At 39.5% G+C, this 18,582-nt stretch overlaps 1 protein-coding gene across 4 annotated transcripts in view; it reads right to left on the bottom strand.

Annotated features, from left to right (window-relative positions):
• Positions 1 to 8,756: 8,756 nt before the first annotated feature.
• The window catches only part of MRPS5 (mitochondrial ribosomal protein S5), a 57,770-nt gene continuing 47,944 nt past the window's right edge, over positions 8,757 to 18,582 (bottom strand). For all 4 annotated transcript variants that reach the window (XM_017665752.3, XM_017665750.3, XM_037002158.2 and 1 more), the window contains 7 exons: positions 18,021 to 18,055; positions 16,092 to 16,182; positions 14,059 to 14,105; positions 13,538 to 13,595; positions 13,204 to 13,266; positions 11,699 to 11,835; positions 8,757 to 9,120 (listed from right to left, as the gene is read on the bottom strand). In XM_017665752.3, coding sequence (XP_017521241.1) covers positions 8,896 to 9,120; positions 11,699 to 11,835; positions 13,204 to 13,266; positions 13,538 to 13,595; positions 14,059 to 14,105; positions 16,092 to 16,182; positions 18,021 to 18,055 — 656 coding nt within the window. In that variant the 3' untranslated portion in view covers positions 8,757 to 8,895. The remainder of the gene's footprint in view (positions 9,121 to 11,698; positions 11,836 to 13,203; positions 13,267 to 13,537; positions 13,596 to 14,058; positions 14,106 to 16,091; positions 16,183 to 18,020; positions 18,056 to 18,582) is intronic.

Below are 18,582 nucleotides of genomic sequence, written 5' to 3'. Positions count from 1 at the left end.
ATAGAAAATCTGAATAGACCCATAACTAATAAGAAGATTGAATCAGTAATCAAAACTGTCTGTACAAAGAAAATCCCAGAACTGATGGCTTCACTCTTCCAGCATTACTCTGATAAAAGAGGCAAACACATACAAGAAAACGACAGACCAACAGCGCTTATGAGTATTGATGCAACAACCTCAACAAAACACTTAACAAACAGAATTCAGCAGCATATTAAAAAGATTATATACCATGGCCAAATGGCATTTATTCCTAAAATGCAAGGATAGTTCAACATACAAAAATTAATCAACACAATAGACCACATCAACAGAATGAAGGGAAAAAAAACATAATCTCAATTTCAGAAAAACCATTTGATAAAATTCAATACGTTTTTGTAAAACACTCAACAAACTAGGAATAAAAGGAAACTACCTAAACATAATAAAAACCAAACATGAAAAAGCCACAGAAAACATCATTCTCAAAGGTGACCAACTGGAAGTTTTTCTTCTAAGATCAGGAAAAAGTAAGGGTATCTCCTTCACTACTTCTGTTCAACATAGTACTGCAAGATCTAGCCAGAGCAATTAGGCAAGAAAAAGAAATGAAAGCATCCAAATTAGAAAGGAAGAAGAAAAATTATCTGTTTGTAAACATGATTCTGTATGTACAAAATTCTAAAGATCACACACACACATACACAACACTGAAAGAATAACGAATTCAGCAAAGAAGGAAACAAAGCCAACAGATAATCATTTACATTCTACACATGAGAAAACAAATGGAAATTAAGAAAACAATTCTACTTAAAATAGCATCAAAAGAATAAAATAATTAAGAATTAATTTAACCATGGAAATGAAAGACTTGTACAATGAAAACTACAAAACATTACTGAAAATTAAAGAAGACATAAATAAATGGACACAATTACAAGTTTATGGATTGGAAGATTTAATACTCTTAAAATGTGAAAGTGATCTAAAGATTCAACACAATCCCTCCCAAAATCCCAGTGACTTATCTGCAGAAATAGAAAAACCCATCCTAAAACTCATGTGCAATCTTGGACCCCCAAATAGCCAAAACAACTGTGAAAATAAGAACAAAACTAGAATATTGACACTTCCTGAATTTTAAACTTACTACAAAGCTATGCTCATCAAAACAATATGATACTGGCATAAAAACAGACATGTAGACCAATGGACTAGCAAGCCCAGAAATAAACCTTGCATATATAGTCAAATGATTTGATAAGGATGCCAAGACCATTCAATGGGAAAGGACAGTCTTTTCAACAAAGAGTGCTGGGAAAACTGGATACCCAATATAAAATAATGAAGTTCATCTCTTATCTAACACCATATATAAAAATTAACTCAAATCTATGTCCAAAATGTAAGCCCCAAAACTATAAATCTCTTACAAGAAAACATGGGACAAAAACTTCACAACATTGGATTTGGCAATGACTTCTTGGATAGAACACCAAAGGCACAGGTGACAAAAGAAAAAATAGGCAAATTGGACTTCATGAAAATTTAAGTTTTGTGCATCAGAAGACACTATCAACAGAGTAAAAAGGCAACCCACAGAATGAAAGAAAATATTTGCTAATCATCTATCTGATAAGGGATTAAAATCCAGAATAGATAGAGAACTCCTAAAACTCAACAAAAAAGCAAACAACCTAAATAAATAACAGGGAAAGGCCTTGGGTAGACTTCTTTCCACCGAAGATACGCAAACTGCCAATAAGCACATGAAAAGATCCTTAACATCACTAGTTATTACGGAAATGCAAATCAAAACTGCAAAAACTATGGGTGGTAATCTCACACCCATTAGGATGGCTATTATTTTTTAAAAAAAGAAAAAAAATGACAAGTGTTAGAGGGGATGTAGAGAAACTGGAACCCGTGCCTACTGTTGATGAGAATGTAAATGGTATAAGTGTTGAGGAAAAACTCAAAATTGAACTACCATATGATTTAACAACTATTTCTGGGTAAATACCCAAAAGAATTAAAAGTAGGTTCTCAAAGAGATTATTTGTACACCCATGTTCACAGTAGCACTATTCACAATGATTAGAACATGGAAGCACCCACGTGTCCATCAGTGGCTAAATGGATAAGCAAAAACATGGTCTATACATACAATGGAATATTATTCAGCCTTTAAAAGGAATGGAATTCTGAGACATGCCATAATGTGGATGAACCCTGAGGACATTATGTTAGGTAAGATAAGTCAGTCATAAAAAGATACATAATGTATGATTCCACTTATGTGGGGTATAGTAATCAGAATCATAGAGCAAATAGTAGAATGGTGGTTGCCAAGGGCTGAGGGGAGGTGGGAATGGAGTGTTGTTAATTAGTAGAGTTTCAGTTTTGCAAGATTGTCTAGCCTGAAGAAGATTGCCCTGGGAAATTTCACTCTGGATTCAGTGAGACCAAGTAACAACAGAAAGTTAAGGGTAAAAGGGTTTATATCAAGCTTTCTTCTCATGGTGGCAAATTGACTGCTGGAATCACATCTGCCTCTGGAATGTTCACAACCTGTCTTGGTCTCTGCCTCTGAGCAGAACACTGAGAAAAGCTCTTTATATAGTAACACCATCAATAATGGCTCATTGCCAACACATGTGTAAGCATTAGCACAGTAGGCCAATTACATCAGCAAGCAGTTTAGGGTCAGGTGATGATCCTGGCCATTGGAATTTTCATTTTCCCTACAAAGATGAAAAGAGTTTTGGAGAAAGATGGTGGTGATGGTTGCACAATGTTATGAATATATTTAATACCACTGAACTGAATACTTTAAAATGTTTAAGACAGTAAATTTTATGTTATATTTTAATCTCAATTTTTTTAATTAAAAAAAGATCTACAGCAATGTACAGAAAACAAATATGGCAATCCAACTATATTAATAATCACTTTAAGTGTCAATGGTTTAAATACACCAATTAAAAAACACAAGATTGTCAAAGTGGACCTAAAAAGATCCAATACCATTTATCTACAAGAAACCCACTTTAAATATAAAGATACATATAGATTAAAAGTAAATGGATAGAGAAAGTTACACCATGTTAATACCACCAATCCAAAGAAAGTGGGGATATATTAATTTCATACAGAACAGACTTCAGAACAAAGAAAATATCAGGAATAAAAGGTTCAGTTCTCCAAGACATAACAACAACCCTTAATCTGTATGTGCCTTATAACAAAGCATTAAAATACTTGAGGCAAAATTTTGATAAATTTCAAGGAGAAATATTTTTTTACATGCTTAACCTTTCTAGTTTTTGAACATACGGAATACACTCCTACCAATTTGTTTTAATGTCCTTATCTACTAATTCCATCATCATGTTATTTCTCAGTCAGTTTCAATCTCATTCAATATCATGTTATTTCTTAGTCAGTTTGCCCCTCATTATGGGTTTTATTTTCATGCTTTGTGATTTTTTTTATTAGATGCCAGGCATTGTTAATTTTACCTGACTGGGTGTTGGATATTTTTTGTATTCTTATATTCTAGAGCCTTGCCCAGGAACACAACTAAATTACTCAGGCACAGTTGCGTTCCAGTTGGGCCTTACTTTAAATGGTTTGTAATCTGTGAACAGAGCTACATTTAGAAGAGTTAATTCTTCCACTGTCAATACTCTTTCAATGCCACATGAATTATAAAGTTTTCCTTTATGGTGGTTGAAAACAGCCACTATTTTCAGTTCTACTGTATCCTATAATCCTTTGGGTGCATCTTTCTCTGGTCTTGGGTAGTTTCCTCACAGGCATTCACTGTTTAGTACACAACTCAAGTACACAACGGGAACCCTCTGCAGATCTCAGTTCTCTTGCTGTACAGCTCTCTCTCCTCTCTAGGGAATTCTCCCCAGTAAACTCTAGCCATCTTGACTGTCCTTTACTAACAACCCCATCTCCTCAACCCAGAGACCACCATGTCCTGAGGGGAGGGCCCTTCCTGGAGCCTTGGACTTTCTCCAAATAGCAAATGGGGATATTTCTGTTTCCAGTCTCTAAGGGATCATTGTCTTTTGTTGCCTTAAGTTCAATGTCTTGGTATTACCTGATATTTAAGGAGGGAAGGTAACATATCAAAACTGAAAATTTTTAGACAGTAACTACCTTCCTTACTCAAGCCAATTACCACAGAAAAATGCAGCTGTATCATTTGATATCAGGCTGAGAACTTTCACCACTGTCTTGCTGTGTAGAAAGTGAAGGTTCCTATGGTGAGGATTCTCACCTGACCCTGGTCGGCTTGCTAACTACACACATGTGGGGAATACATTGTTACTGACTTTATATAAAGAGCTCATAGTGCTCTGGGCTGCTGCACAGCTGCAGGGCTGCAAGAATAGAGACTGGAGTGGTGGCAGCGCCGAGTACAGAGACTTAGACAGCTGCAGGGGCAGAGAGGACCAGAGGCACAGACCAGCTTGCTGCATGCAGACTTACTCTGAGTGGATGGGATTCTAGTAATTGATCGCCTACCATAGGAATAAAGTTGGATATAAACCCTTTCACCCCAAGAATGTTCCATTGTCATTTTTCGGTCTCACTGAATCCATAGTGAACTTACCTGGGCTGAATATAGTTGGGTATAAACCCTGTGTCTTACCAATGGGTTTTAGCCCTGGGGCAAGTTCACTATGGATTCCATGAGACTGAAAAATGACAATGGAACGTTCTTGTGGTGAAAGGGTTTACTACCTGGCTTGTTCACGAACACTGGACTCATGTCTGCATCCAACAGTCTGCAGGTCTGTAATCCTCCTCTCTGCCTCCTCCCAGAGCTCTTTACATAGTGACTTGGTCATTAATAGCTTCTTGCCTACAGGTGTGGAAGCAGTAGCCTAGCAGCAGGCCAGTTACATCATCAAGTAATTTGGGTTCAGGCGAGGATCCTGGCCACAGGAACTTCCATTTTCCCCACGACCACCATCCAGTCCAACACGGCTTTCCCTGCTCCCCACAGTGTCACTGGGGTGGCTCCTCCTCCCTCCAGGCAAGAGGGAAGCCTGAGCAGGGAACCTGGACTTCTGCCCCCATTTGACAGTAATGAGGCAGCACCTCATTACACCAGCCCTGCAGTCAAGAGAAGGCCTGTTAAAAGAGATTTAAATAATACCCAGAGTTTCATAGTATAATACAGAAAATATCCAGGACAAAAAAAGCCATCATAAAATGCTTCAGTGAAAATTACAAACACACCTGAAACTATAAAAAAGCTCAGCCAAAAAATAGAAAAGAAGCAAATGGAAACTATAACTGTAACATACAACAGCCAAAATAAAAATATTGAATTAATGGGCTCAAGAGCACAATGGACAGGAAAGAGGAAATAATCAGTGACCCTGAAGATAAAGCAATAGAAATTACCCTATCTAAACAGATATTAAACAGACCAGAAAAAAAAAAAATTCAGCCTTAGGGACATGTAGGACTTTAACAAAACACCAACATTTTTATTATCAACATCCCAGGAAGATGTAGGTGGGGTTGGAAAAATACTCAAAGAAATAAGAAAATGATAATATAACTCTCTTGCCAATGGGTTTCAGCCCTGGGCAAGTTTGCTATGGATCCAGTGCGACCAAAGAAATTACAGTAGAAAATTCTTGAGGTGAAAGTTTATTACCTGGCTTGTTCTCCCGGCGACAGGTTGAGCACTAGCATCTCTGCCTCCGCCCAGAGCACTGGGCCCAGCTCTCTATATATCGCAATAAGAGCTTATTGCCTACAGGTGTGGAAGCGGCAGCCCAACAGGCCAGTTACATCCTCAAGTGGTTTAAGTTCAGTGAGGATCCTGGCCATAGGAACCCCAGCTTCCCCACAATATCCCACAGAATGGGAGAAAACTTTTGCAAGTTATATCTGATAGGGGGCTTGTATTTAGAATCTATAAAGAACTATTATACTCGATAAAAACACAATTAACCCAACGTGGATAAAATGAGAGTTCCTGTGGCAAGGATTCTCACCTGGCCCTGGTTGACTAGCTCACTGCACACCTGTGGGCAATACATGGCTGTTGACTCTATATAAAGAGCTCCACCCAGTGGTCTGGGCTGCATGGCTGCAGGAGACCAGAGCAGAGGCTGCAATGGTGGTAGTGCAAAGGACAGAGGCCCAGAGGACAGCTGTGTGGGACGACTGTGCAGACAGGCCCAGAGGACAGCTGTGTGGGATGGCTGTGCAGAGAGGCCCAGAGGCAGACACTGGCTTGCTGCATACAGACTCGCTCTGAGTGAATGGGATTCTAGTGACTGACCTGCCACCTGGAAATAAAGTTGGGTATAACCCTTTCACCCCAAGAACATTTTGCCGTCATTTTCTTTGGTCAAATTGAATCCATAGAGAACTTGCCTAGGGCTGAAACCCATTGGCAAGACACCCAATTTTTTAAATGGGCAAAAAATCTGAATAGACATTCCTCCAAAGAACACAAAATGGCCAATAAGCACATGAAAAGGTGTTCAACATCATTAACCATCAGGGAAAGGCACATCAAAACCACAATTGAGATACCACTTCATACCCACTGGGATGGCTATTACTGAAAGACAGAACAAATGGTGACAAGGATGTAAAAAAAAACCTCTCAGATTCAGGAAGCTGAGCTAAGCCCAGACAGAGTAAGCGAAAAGAAATCCATACCAAAACAGGTCTTGTGTAGGGACGGTAGGATGGGGAGTGACGTGAAGGGACAAGAGAGGGGATCCAGGGGGTGGTGGCAACAGCCTATTTCCTGATCTGGGGTGGTTACATGTGAATTCAGTGTGCTTTTCTGTAGGTATATTATACTTCAAAATAAAAGGTCCAAATAATGCAAAAAAAAAAAAAAAAGAAATGCATACCAAGACATACAATCAGACTTCAGAAAACTAAAGATAAAGAAACATTCTTGAAAGCAGAGAGAAAAACAATACCGTGTCTATACAAGAAAACAAATGAAAGCAGATCTGTCATCAGAAACCCTGGAGGCCTGAAGGAAGTGCTGAAAGAAGAGTTGTTAACCTTGAATTCTCCATCTGGTGAGATTACTCTTTAGCCATGAAAGGAAAATAAAAACATTCTCAGATGAAGGAAAACTAAGAGAATTAGTTGTCAGTAGACATATCCTAAAAGAATGGTTAACAGGAAGTTCTTGAAGCAGAAAGGAAATGTGAAAACTATATATTGAAAAATAGATTGCCCCCGGTTCTTGACACAGAACTCCTAAAAACTTTGTAATTTCCTAAGTGCTAACGGCACTAGGAGCATCTTTTGTTCAAATTATTGGTCTTTGACCCCAGTTCCTGACAGAGTTCTTAAATCCCTTGGAATTTCCTGGGTGTCAGCAGTGCCTTTTGTTCTATGAGGTGACTCTGGGTGGGCTCCTAGATGGGGGCATCACTGGAAAGACCAAGACACGATTAGAAGCTTGGAATTGCCAGCCCCACCTCCCATTCTCCTGAGAGGGTAGAGAAGCTGGATATGGAGTTAACGATCCATCCATAAAATGAAGCTTCCATTAAATCCTCAAAGTACAGGGTTTGGAGAGCTTCCAGGCTGGTGAACATGTGGAAGTGCTGGCAGAGTGGCATGCCCAGAGAAGGCATGGAAGCTCCGTGCCCCTTCCCACCCACCCAGCCCTGCACCTCTCTTCCATCTGGATATTCACCTGCAGCCTTGATCAAATCCTTTTATAAGAAACTGGTAAATGTAAGTAAATTGTTTTCCTGAGTTCTGTGAGCTGCTCTAGCAAATTAATTCAACCGGTGAGGGACTCATGAGAGCCTCAATTTATAGCCAATCAGTCAGAAGCACAAGTGACAACAGGAATTGCAATGGGCATGTAAAGTGGGGTGAGGGCAATCCTGTGGACTGAGCCCTTAACTTGTAGGGTCTGACACTATCTTTAGGTAAAGTGTCAGAACTGTTAAACTGTACAACACCCAGCTAGTATTGTACTGAATTACTTGGTGGAAGAAAACCCCCCACACGTGGTAGCAGAAGTGTATGAATGTGGTTTATACTTGTGTAAAACTAAAAAAGGAGAACTGGGTTTTTCCCCTACTGAAAATGGTAAAAGAAGGATTCTTGGAATATCATGAAAAAAAAAAAAAAAGAACAATGGAAAGAGTAAGAAGATGGGTGAATACAGGCCTTTTCCTTCTTGAGTATTCTGTATTATGTTTGATGGATGAAACAAAAAGTATGATGTTGTCTAATGTGATTCCCAATGTAGGCAGAGGAAAATTTAAAGCAATTACAGAAATAGGGAAGGGTAAAGGGCTTAAAGGGAGGGAAGGTTTCTACACTTCAAACTGGTAACACGTGCACACAGTGAACTCTGATAAGTGATGTGTGTGCGAGTCCATACCTAGAGCAGCCTCCAGAGCACCCACGCAGAGGGCTCATAAAAGAGGACATCCAGGCAAAAAAAGCTTGTTTTCCTCTACTTTCTAGATGTGACAAGAGTCAAGAACTCACCTTCTTTGTAAAATGAAGTCATAACATTCATTGTGGACAAGTAAGAGTTAATATGTATTGGCTGTAATTATTATGGCAATTATTATTTTGCATATTATTTTTGAATGGGTCAGACCATAAGCCTGTCTCCTGAATTCACCCACTTTTGCTAATTTAAATGAATTTTTAAAGTAGTCTTGAACTTAAAATATATATGTGAAGTTCCTATCACAGCGCCAGATATATATCCCATGCTCAATAAGTTAAAGCTATAATTATTTATTAATTGTAAATAAAGAAGTTAAAGTTTGCCTTTCCTTATAAAAAAATGTGCAAGGGGTTGTCTCTTCCAAGGGGAGGAGAGTACCAGGTACTGTGGCTGTACAAGGCCAAGAGGGAAGCTCAGGTGGCGGCTCTCTTTAAACCTGACCACACAGAGCGCTTCATTCCCTGTGCAACCCGCACTTCTTCCCAATCCAGTTTGATGTTGGAAACCTCATCTTCTGGCTCCGGATCCTTCCTCAAGACCCCCTGGGGGGAGGCAACTACAATAGGCAAAGGGCCACATTCCTCCCGGAATTCCACAACATGGAGACTCTTCTTATCAGCCAGCTGTTGATGGGTTTCCTGGACAAGACCAAATTGAGAACACCAGGTTAGGTCTAGGAGGTGCATGTGTTAAGGTAAACAGGAGCTTCCACAGCCAGATGGAAGTCAGTGAAAACACTGTATGCTTGGGGGACTTTGGTAACATTTCAGCTGATTCTGGTTTACGGATTTGGTCTTATGCACACTCTGATGACCTGTGCACCTGACTGGAAGGGAGGAAGGGCCAGGGGACCTGGTCTCTTGCCTTCCAAACCTTCCCAACTATGTGCCATGTGGTGCCCAAACTGAACTGGAATCTCATCAAGCTCACAGCTCTAGCTACCAATTTACAGGATTTGTAGGGAGAGAAGACGTTAAGGGCCCAGAGGTACTTAGTCAGCACCAGACTGGGAAACTACTGGACAAACAACCTGGTTTCCTCCACACGAAAACTGCAAGGAAAAAAAGAGGGGAACCTACAGCTTCAAAATGACTTGAAACAAACAGCAGAAACTAACAATGTGACCTTTTCTGCAATATGATTCATTCAAATTCTGTAAAACACATTTCTTTAATCTGAAAAATGGGTACAATCCTATGAGCACTGACTGACTAGGTATTTGATGACACTGAAGTACTGGGAATTCCTTAGGTATGATAATAGTATTGTGGGTTATTTTTTAATTCCATCTTTTGGCAGTACATATTGAAATATTTATGGATGAAATAAAATAACACCTGAGATTTCATTCAGTAACTGGGCTGGGTGGGGATGGTATTGAGAAGTAAGACTGGTCACAAGCTGCTAAGTGTGGACTGGGGTGAGAGGGCCACAGGGACTCATACAGCAGCTGCCTATCAAAATCTGGTAACAGGCAAATCAGTTTAGTAGATAAGTTACTGATAGTACATTAAAATATTTGATATATTCAATTTTGTGTTTCCAGATTTTATGGCCATCTTGCACTATTCATTCTAATTCCATATATGCTTGAAATTAGAAAAGACATGAACTATTTCATTAAAAAAAAACAATAACAAATTGGTGTGTCATACCAATCAATGAGGTGGAGGCTTTCTCATTTAGGGATGGCACATTAAATAATGCAACATTTTTATAGCTGATGGCATTTTAGAAGGGGCAATACTGGTAAGCACATGAGAAGATCCAAAATACTAACACAAAACAAAAATATTACATAAGAGAACAAGTCTACTTGATCATAAATATGACCTAGCTAAAAGTTATATCAAACAATTAAACCAATAAGTTTGAATTTAGAAGTACTTTTGAAGGATGTTTAAAATAGTACCAACACACACACGTAAGCACACACACACACACACACACACACACACACTGTTCAAAAAAGTTCTTTTAACAAAGGTTTTCCTTTTAATCAATTTTCCTATTTTAAACAGAGACATGCACAATTATCCCATGGATCACCATTTTAAGTGTCAGGAAACTTGTCAAAGTCCTCAACCAATGGAGGCCAGCAAATGGTCTCTTGAGCCTGGCTGTCTTTTCTGCTCATTGAGCTCTGCAGTCTAGGCACCCTTCCAAGGGGCAGGCGGGTCCTGCCGTGAAGGTAGGGGAACAGCCCAGGCAGAGCCCACGTACTTGCAGCCTTTCCTCTTTGCTGCAGAGGGAGCAGCTATGAGCGTAGCCCAGGCTGCAGATGTAAGCTGGGCAGCTGCCCAGGGCTCCCACCTATGTGCAGAAATGACCTGGCATATAAATGTCCATTAGCTCCTTCTCACTCACGGGTCCCCTGCAAGTAATACAAAAACTGCTTCTACTCTCTTGGGAAGACAGCTCTCCTGAGAGAGGTGTCATAGAGGCTTCACTCTAGTCCAACTGTAAGGACTAAATGGGAAACGGCCTTTCTCTTTTTACTTTACATTTCTACATTGTTGGGGCTGTAGAACAAGTGGGAATTCTTTTCTTAATAAAACATTATAATTACTGGCTTTCAAAAATACTCAATTTTGGAAGTTCCAAATACCCATGAAGTATTTTTTTTTATTAAGGTATTATTGATACACACTCTTACGAAGGTTTCACATGAAAAAACAATGTGGTTACTACATTCACTCATATTACTGTGTCCCCCCTATACCCCATTGCAGTCACTGTCCATCAGGATAGTAAGATGCCACAGTCACTATTTGCCTTCTCTGTGCTACACTGTCTTCCCCATGATTCCCCCACACCATGTGTGCCCATCATAATACCCCTCAATCCCCTTCTCCCACCCTCCCCACCCGTCCTCCCCCACCCCTCCCCTCTGGTAACCACTAATCCCTTCTTGGAGTCTGTGAGTCTGCTTCTGTTTTGTTCCTTCAGTTTTGCTTCGCTGTTACACTCCACAAATGAGGGAAATCATTTGGTACTTGTCTTTCTCCGCCTGGCCTATTTCACTGAGCATAATGCCCTCCAGCCCCATGAATATTTTTTAAAGGTCAGCTTTCATGAACTGGCTCTTCAGTTGGATTAACTGACCTAATGCCGCCACAGACAGCAAGCCATGACCGAGGCAGCCCCCAGGACATTGCGGTCTCAGTGTACACACACGAACTACAGCTTCTGTTTCAGACCCCAGGGAAGGGTTACCTGGTGGGAGAGCCCATGGAAGACGCCCCGGGTGAGGTTGAGCATGTTGGTGGACCCAGAGACCTTGGCATACATGTCTTTGATGCCAATGAGCCGGCAGATGGTGATAATGGCCCGGTGGCAGTGGAGGCCATAGCCTAGAAAAGCAGAAACACGGAATCACTCGCCTGCTGGCTTTCATACAGCCTCAGGCTCTGGGTCTAGGAGACCCTGGTTCTCATTGTGGCTTCATCACTTCCCAGCTGGGGGACCCATGACAACGTACTCAACGTCTATGGTTCACTTACTTACATGAGATGTTATAAGGATTAAAGAAATTATATATATATAAATCTCTTGAACACACAGGCAACAAAACAGGGTTGTTAGGAAGATTAACAGAGATGCACGAAAGTTATTGGCACCCCAGACCCATGAGACCTAAGGATGGAAGGACACATCTGTGATCTTGCTCCTTGACTCCTGCGCTGAGCAAAGATGTCCACTTCCTCCTCCTGGAAAAACTCCTCTCTTGGTGCCAGTAACGCACCCCCTCCTGGATTCCCTCCTAGCTACTGGCCTGTCTTTCTCAACAACTTTCATGCCTCTACATCCTGGATGGTCTCCCCACCAGCCTCCTGCCCTGCTCTGTGTACATGTAATCCCTTCTCCAGAACAGCTTTAAAAACAAACCAAACACATCACTCCCCACTCAAAACCCTTCACTTCCTGTTGTTCTGAGTTAAAATTAAATAATAAAGAACTTCACAACTGACAAAGCCCTTCCTGACCTGCATTCCATTCCACTGACCTCATGCAGGGGCACCGCCTTCCTCATGCTGGCTTTCCCACCTCAAGGACTTGAGACTTTCTTCTTGATTTATTTCCAGGCCATAGCTCTAACAGAGCTGTACTAGAAGCTTGGACATGAAAAATTTGAATGGAATCTTTTATCTTCTGAAATCATTTTTACTATAGAACTACAGGCTAAACACAAACCAAAGTGCTCAAGAATTCTACACCTGGAGTCCACTGGGCATGACAGCCACAGTCCAAGAGCCTGAACTCTGCCTGCCTGCCAGCTTGCCCACAAGACAGGAAGGTCCATCTCTTATCCCCAGAGCTCAGCACAGCACCCAGCTCACAGAAGATGCTCAATCTGTACGTGACGATGCAAGTATGTGACTGAAGCTGAGTGAACTGTGAGAAGAGAGACCATCTAATGGCATCGATGAACTGTAGAGGAGGAACTAATGTTCCACTCCTCCAAACCCAACTCCTCACTATCCCTTATGCGCTCTTCCCGCCTACAGTCACCCCTGGAACATGCTCGGGCTCCCAAGAGCCTGAGTGGGTTGACTGTTTTCTATTTCTCCAAGAGCATCAGCCTTCTTATATCTAAAGTAGGCCTTTCCACCTTCGCGTTTTCAAAATGAGTTCACTAAATGTGAGCAAAAATGGAGAACAGGATAGAATTGTTACACTTTCCCTTTCTCATGAACAAATTATAAGAATTTTTTAGTTACCTCTGGGTTGTTTCTTCATCTTGATATGTGTCCTTTTAAATGTTAAAGAAATATCATGGAATACTGGAGGGTAAAAACATAAACGAGAAATTAGGTGTATGACTGTAATGCCCTTGCAAATAATGCAAAGCTACTAAGACTACCCCAAGCAGCCATCACACAATGGCCAAGAATGCGTGACAAATTCTGATTTCACTCATTTCTAACCTTTGCAAGAGAGAAAGTTTGTTTCAACATTTTATGTATTTACTTGTTCTAGAACGTGATAAGCAGAGAACCACACATACTGAAAAAAGTAATCCTGAAAATTTTTCAAGAAAAAATTAAGACTCACTTGTATGGTCTTCATATCGTTCTATAAAATGTAAATAGTGAACTGCTCTGTTCTTTGCCTGAGAAAAAGAAGAAAATATTTTTCTTAAATCTACTGTTGGAATTTAAATTTTCTCAGAGATTTCAAAAAATATGTTTTATAAAATATTTTATTACAGAAAATTTCAAGCTTACATAAAAATTTCAATATATACTTCTAAAAGCTAAGGACTTAAGAAAATCATAACCACAATTATCACTATCACATCAAAAAAATAAACAGTAACTCCTTAGTATCTGTGAACATTGTCAGTCTTCAAATTCCCAGATGTCTCACAACTTTGGTAAATAATTATAAGTCTGATTAAAATGATGCAGAAGAATACAGGTACTTCTGAAACTGCATTTTATGAGATAAATAACCTTGACAGTAAGCCTCAGGGGAGGGTTCTTCTTTTTATTTATTTTCATTTTTGCAGTTTCAATGGTGTCTAGCACATAGTTTATTGATATTTTACTTCAACAAAGGAAAAATGTACATACTTTTCTGAAAGCATCTACCCGCTCAGTGGCTTTCCCAATGGCAAAACCTGTAAAAGAAAAAGCAAAAATATAAAAAGGGGTATAAATTTGGCACATCTTTCATATTTCAAATTTCAGCTCCTGAATTACATTATCTTTTATAAATCTCCAGATAAAACTAAATAGATTCAATTTAAAAAACCTACCATGCTCTAAGTTAATTAATAGCATAAATGGATTTAAACATTTTTGAAAATATATTAAAATAACCAGAAAGGTTGGGAAAAAATTTACTTTGCTATAGAGTAAAACCCTAAGTTTCATTGGAACTTTCAAATGCAATTCTGAATGATTCTTGAGTTTGTGAATGCTTAACCCCATGAAATGAGGTTTATCACAAATTAACAGAAACATTTCTATCATTTGCTGGTACCATTAACTATTTATTTTGCAGAACGTATTTTATTTCTACATTTTACACAGTAAAGCAATGTAAGACAATACTGCTCTATGAGATATGCGCAACATCTGAGAACCTGGGACAAAAGGAACTATGGATTCTAATTCCTAAACAGTACAAATTAAACCACCTAAGTCACACAGGAAAACATAGGTGATCTTCGAATATGGGCTTTCTAAGCAAGACACAAAGCCAGAGGTGATAAAAGACTGATAAGCTTGTTAGGTAAGGTTTACCTGTCTACATGGTAGACAGAGGGCTAATGTCCTTAACTTACAAAGAGCTTATACTAGTCCATAAGAGAAGAACAATCACCCAATAGAAAAGTGGGTAAAAATGATCAGATCTCAAAAAAGGAAATAATAATGGCTAATAAATATAAAATGGTGTCCAAACTCTCATAATTAAAGCAACACAAATCAAAATTAAGAGATACTGTTTCACATATCATATGACAATCAGTAAAGTTTGATAATATCCAGAGCTGGCAAGGGTGTAATGCTACAAAACACAAATTGATACAGCCTTTTGGGAGGGCAATCCAGCAACACTTGTCAACATTTAAAACATGTATAACTTTGAGGCAGCAATTTCACTGCAAAGAAATCTTCTCTATTGATATACTCACAAAAGTACAACAAATTATATGTATAAAAGGCTCACTGTTCTTTATAAATAGTAGAAAATTGGATACAAATATTCAGCAATAGGGAAAAGGTTACAAAAGGTGTTTATCCACACAATGGAACACTATGCAATCAAGACAAAGAATAAGGGGGAATTTGTTTATGCTAATACAGGAAGATCTCTGGGTATGATATGAAGCAAGAAAATCAAGGTGCAAAATTATGGATATAATATGATCCCCATGGTGATATATGAATGCAGAATTTCTGGAAAAGATATAAAAGTAACTGTCAAGAGTAGTTTCCTCTGGTAACACATTACTTGTTTTAAAAGTGTCAGTATGGGTTAGACAGGCAGTTTTCCAGTTTTCTTTCCCTTATACATTCATGTATGCATTTCAAAAATAGATGTTCACCATGGAAACTTAACAGAAACATAAAAAGAAGAAAATTTAAATAATTGGCAAACCTACAAATCAGAGTAAATGCTATTAACCTTTTCAGTGTATATCTTTCCAGTCTTTGCATGTAAGTAATTTTTTATAAAAACAAAAATTGGGATTATGCAGTCTTATATGAAGTTGTTTTTTTACTTAGCATTACTCTGTAATTTCTCAAAACTCTTTAATGGCTACAGAATATTACAATGTACAGCTATATGATTTTGTCCCTATTGTTGAACATTCAGTGGTTTTCTTCTCTCTATTTTTTCACTATTACACATAATACAATAGTGTCTTAAGCCTTTTAAAGAATCCATTGACCTCACAGGAAAAGGCAGAGTAGGAAGATCTATTCTTTCTTTTTCCTCTAAGGGATTTTATAGGTTTAACACATTTGTGAGCCCACATCAGCAGACGAAATCTGGCCAGCAGCATGAACCCAAGGTCTACACAGAGCCAAGCCCAGGCCACATGTGTCCTCCGTCTGCACTGCCAGCACAGTGAACAGTGTCCCACCCCAGTCACCTGCAGCTCCCCTGCCATTCCCCACCACAACCAGGACACGGACTGACTTCTTTCTTCCCTCTTTTGCTGTCATATTGAAAACATTTCTTACCTAAAAGACAAAATGTTCCATAAATATTACACCTTAAGAAGATGGTGAAGTAGGGAAGCGGGTGTGAGCTCCTTACACACACACACACAGGTGGGGAACAGGCACACCACCCTCCAAGTCCACGAGCATACATGGCAAACTTTTTTGACAGCAAAGCTCTCCGAACTGTTTCTTCAGGAGTCGATGGAAATAAAATGTTCTCTTCCTATTTCACAGGGCTGTTGGGAAGTTTGACTGAGGTAACTTTTAAAGGGGTTTGAAACTGCACACCTCAGTACACCCTATTGTAATGAATGTACCACAAAGGAAAAAAGTCACTGATTAAACCTTGAAATAGTTTATGACTGATTATACAACATACCCTAATATCAGAGATGTTAAAGTATGAAAAACGTGCATCTTAGAAATGATAAAATGTAGTATATAGAAAGAATTAGCACAGCACTGGATTTCAGGCTGACTTGAGAATAGAAAATTTGGAAATACCTGCTTATTATGAATTACAAGAAAATCGTCATTCTTTTTCAGCATATTTAAAAGGCCAGGAACTATGAAACTGTTAACTAAACTGCTTACATGACAGGTCCTTTCCCATAAAAGGAGGTTAAAGAAAAAGGGAGCTTGAATCCTGTCCTGTGGATGATCTTACAGGAAATCACCCACATATGCAAGTATTCTAAGGGATTAACTTCTAAAAGGTATAAACAGGGACCCAAAGACATAAAATGCTTGTAAGCATATTTTAAATTCTATAATGCAACTGATACTGAAGAAACAATACATCTAACAGGCACACCATGCTTTACTGCACTTCACAGATACTCCTTTTTTATAAATGGAAGGTCTCCAGCAAACCTGCATCAAAGCAAGCCTACTGGTGTTACATTTTAGTACTTTTCGCAGTATTTCAAACTTTTTCATTATTACTTTGTTCATTATAGTGATTTGTGATCAGTGATTACAACTTGCTGAAAGCTCAGATGATGGTATTTTTTAGCAATGAAGTACTTTTTAATTAAGGTGTGTATATTGTTTTCTTAGTGCTATTAATGCAAGCTTAATTGACTACAGTGTAGTGTAAACATAACTTGTATAAGCACTGGGAACCAAATGATTCATCTGACTCAGTTCACTATGGTGGTCTGGAACAAGACTCACAATCGCACTAAGGTACCACAATATTCGCAAACTCAGTAACAACTACTCCGTATGCTACTGAGCACTAAGTGTGCAGCACTAGCTCAAAGGGAAGTTGACTATTTTAGGAAATGCACTGGAAAGAGTGACTGAAATTTACTTGGCACAGGCTTCACTTTCAAGGGCCTGAAAACAGCCCCAGAGATTATTTCCCATCAAGAGCTGGACATTCACAGTAACTCTTCTATCCCTGCCCTGAGGCCCCTCTCAGTCTGTGCTCCCTGAACTGAGTGCCAGATACAGCTGGTTTATAATTCAAGGACAGATTGCTAATGCTACTTCAGGTTTTATGTTTAAAATCCATCACCTCTAAATTAGGTTATTGACAATACCACAGAAGTTGCCTTGTCATGAGACCTCAACTGGCAGCCCCCAAAAATGGCAACAGTCAGGAGAATCAGTATCAAGTAACTAAAATTAAAATTTCATTATTTGCTTATTCAAATCAGTTCTGTGTTTCAGAAAGAGTCATGCACCAAAGGCTTTTTTTCCTCATTTTGAAAGCATTTTCAACACAGGTACCATCACTGGCTTTTAAATGAGGAAGAATCTCAGATTCCTCATATCCTGTTGCCCTATCTCGCCTCCACAACCCCCACTTCTTCAAAAGCTTAACTGGGTATTTAATTTAGCATGCCTACCTCAAGTATCCTGGTATCAAAGTCATCATATGTTTCTGTAGAGAGAAAAGCAGACATACAGATAATGTGTCCATACAATTAATGTCCAAAAGCATTTTCAACACAGGTACATCACTGACTTTTAAAAAGAATCTCAGATCTTCTGGTACTGGTCCCAAGGCCACGCCCTAGTCCTCTACCACCAGACAGCTTGCCACTAAATTCACCATCTCCATGACTGTACCCTCCTCCCACCTAGCTCCCTCACTCAATGACTCTCAAGGCGATGGTGCTTAGAGCACCCACAGCACCTCCAGACTCCTGGCCACTGTTTGCCCTTCCTCTCAACCCATCTGGTCTTCAGAGCCTCCCCACTCAGCCAAGATATCACAATGCATCATTTCCACAGGAATCTTGCAGATGCCCTTGGCTCCCTCACCCCTTCCTCTCTCCACCACGCTAGCCAGGCCTGGATCAGTGCAGCTCCTGCCAGGCTTGGCCTGCTGGGTGTTGCTGAAGAGAAGTCGAAGTGTAGTTCACAAGTGGACCACTAAAAACTCAGCGTCTGCTGCCTGCTGGTCTG

Source organism: Manis javanica, chromosome 1 (genome assembly GCF_040802235.1).
Source record: "Manis javanica isolate MJ-LG chromosome 1, MJ_LKY, whole genome shotgun sequence".
NCBI lineage: Eukaryota > Metazoa > Chordata > Mammalia > Pholidota > Manidae > Manis > Manis javanica.
Note: the sequence above shows the minus strand (reverse complement) of the source record. Positions and strands in the feature narration are given on the sequence as shown.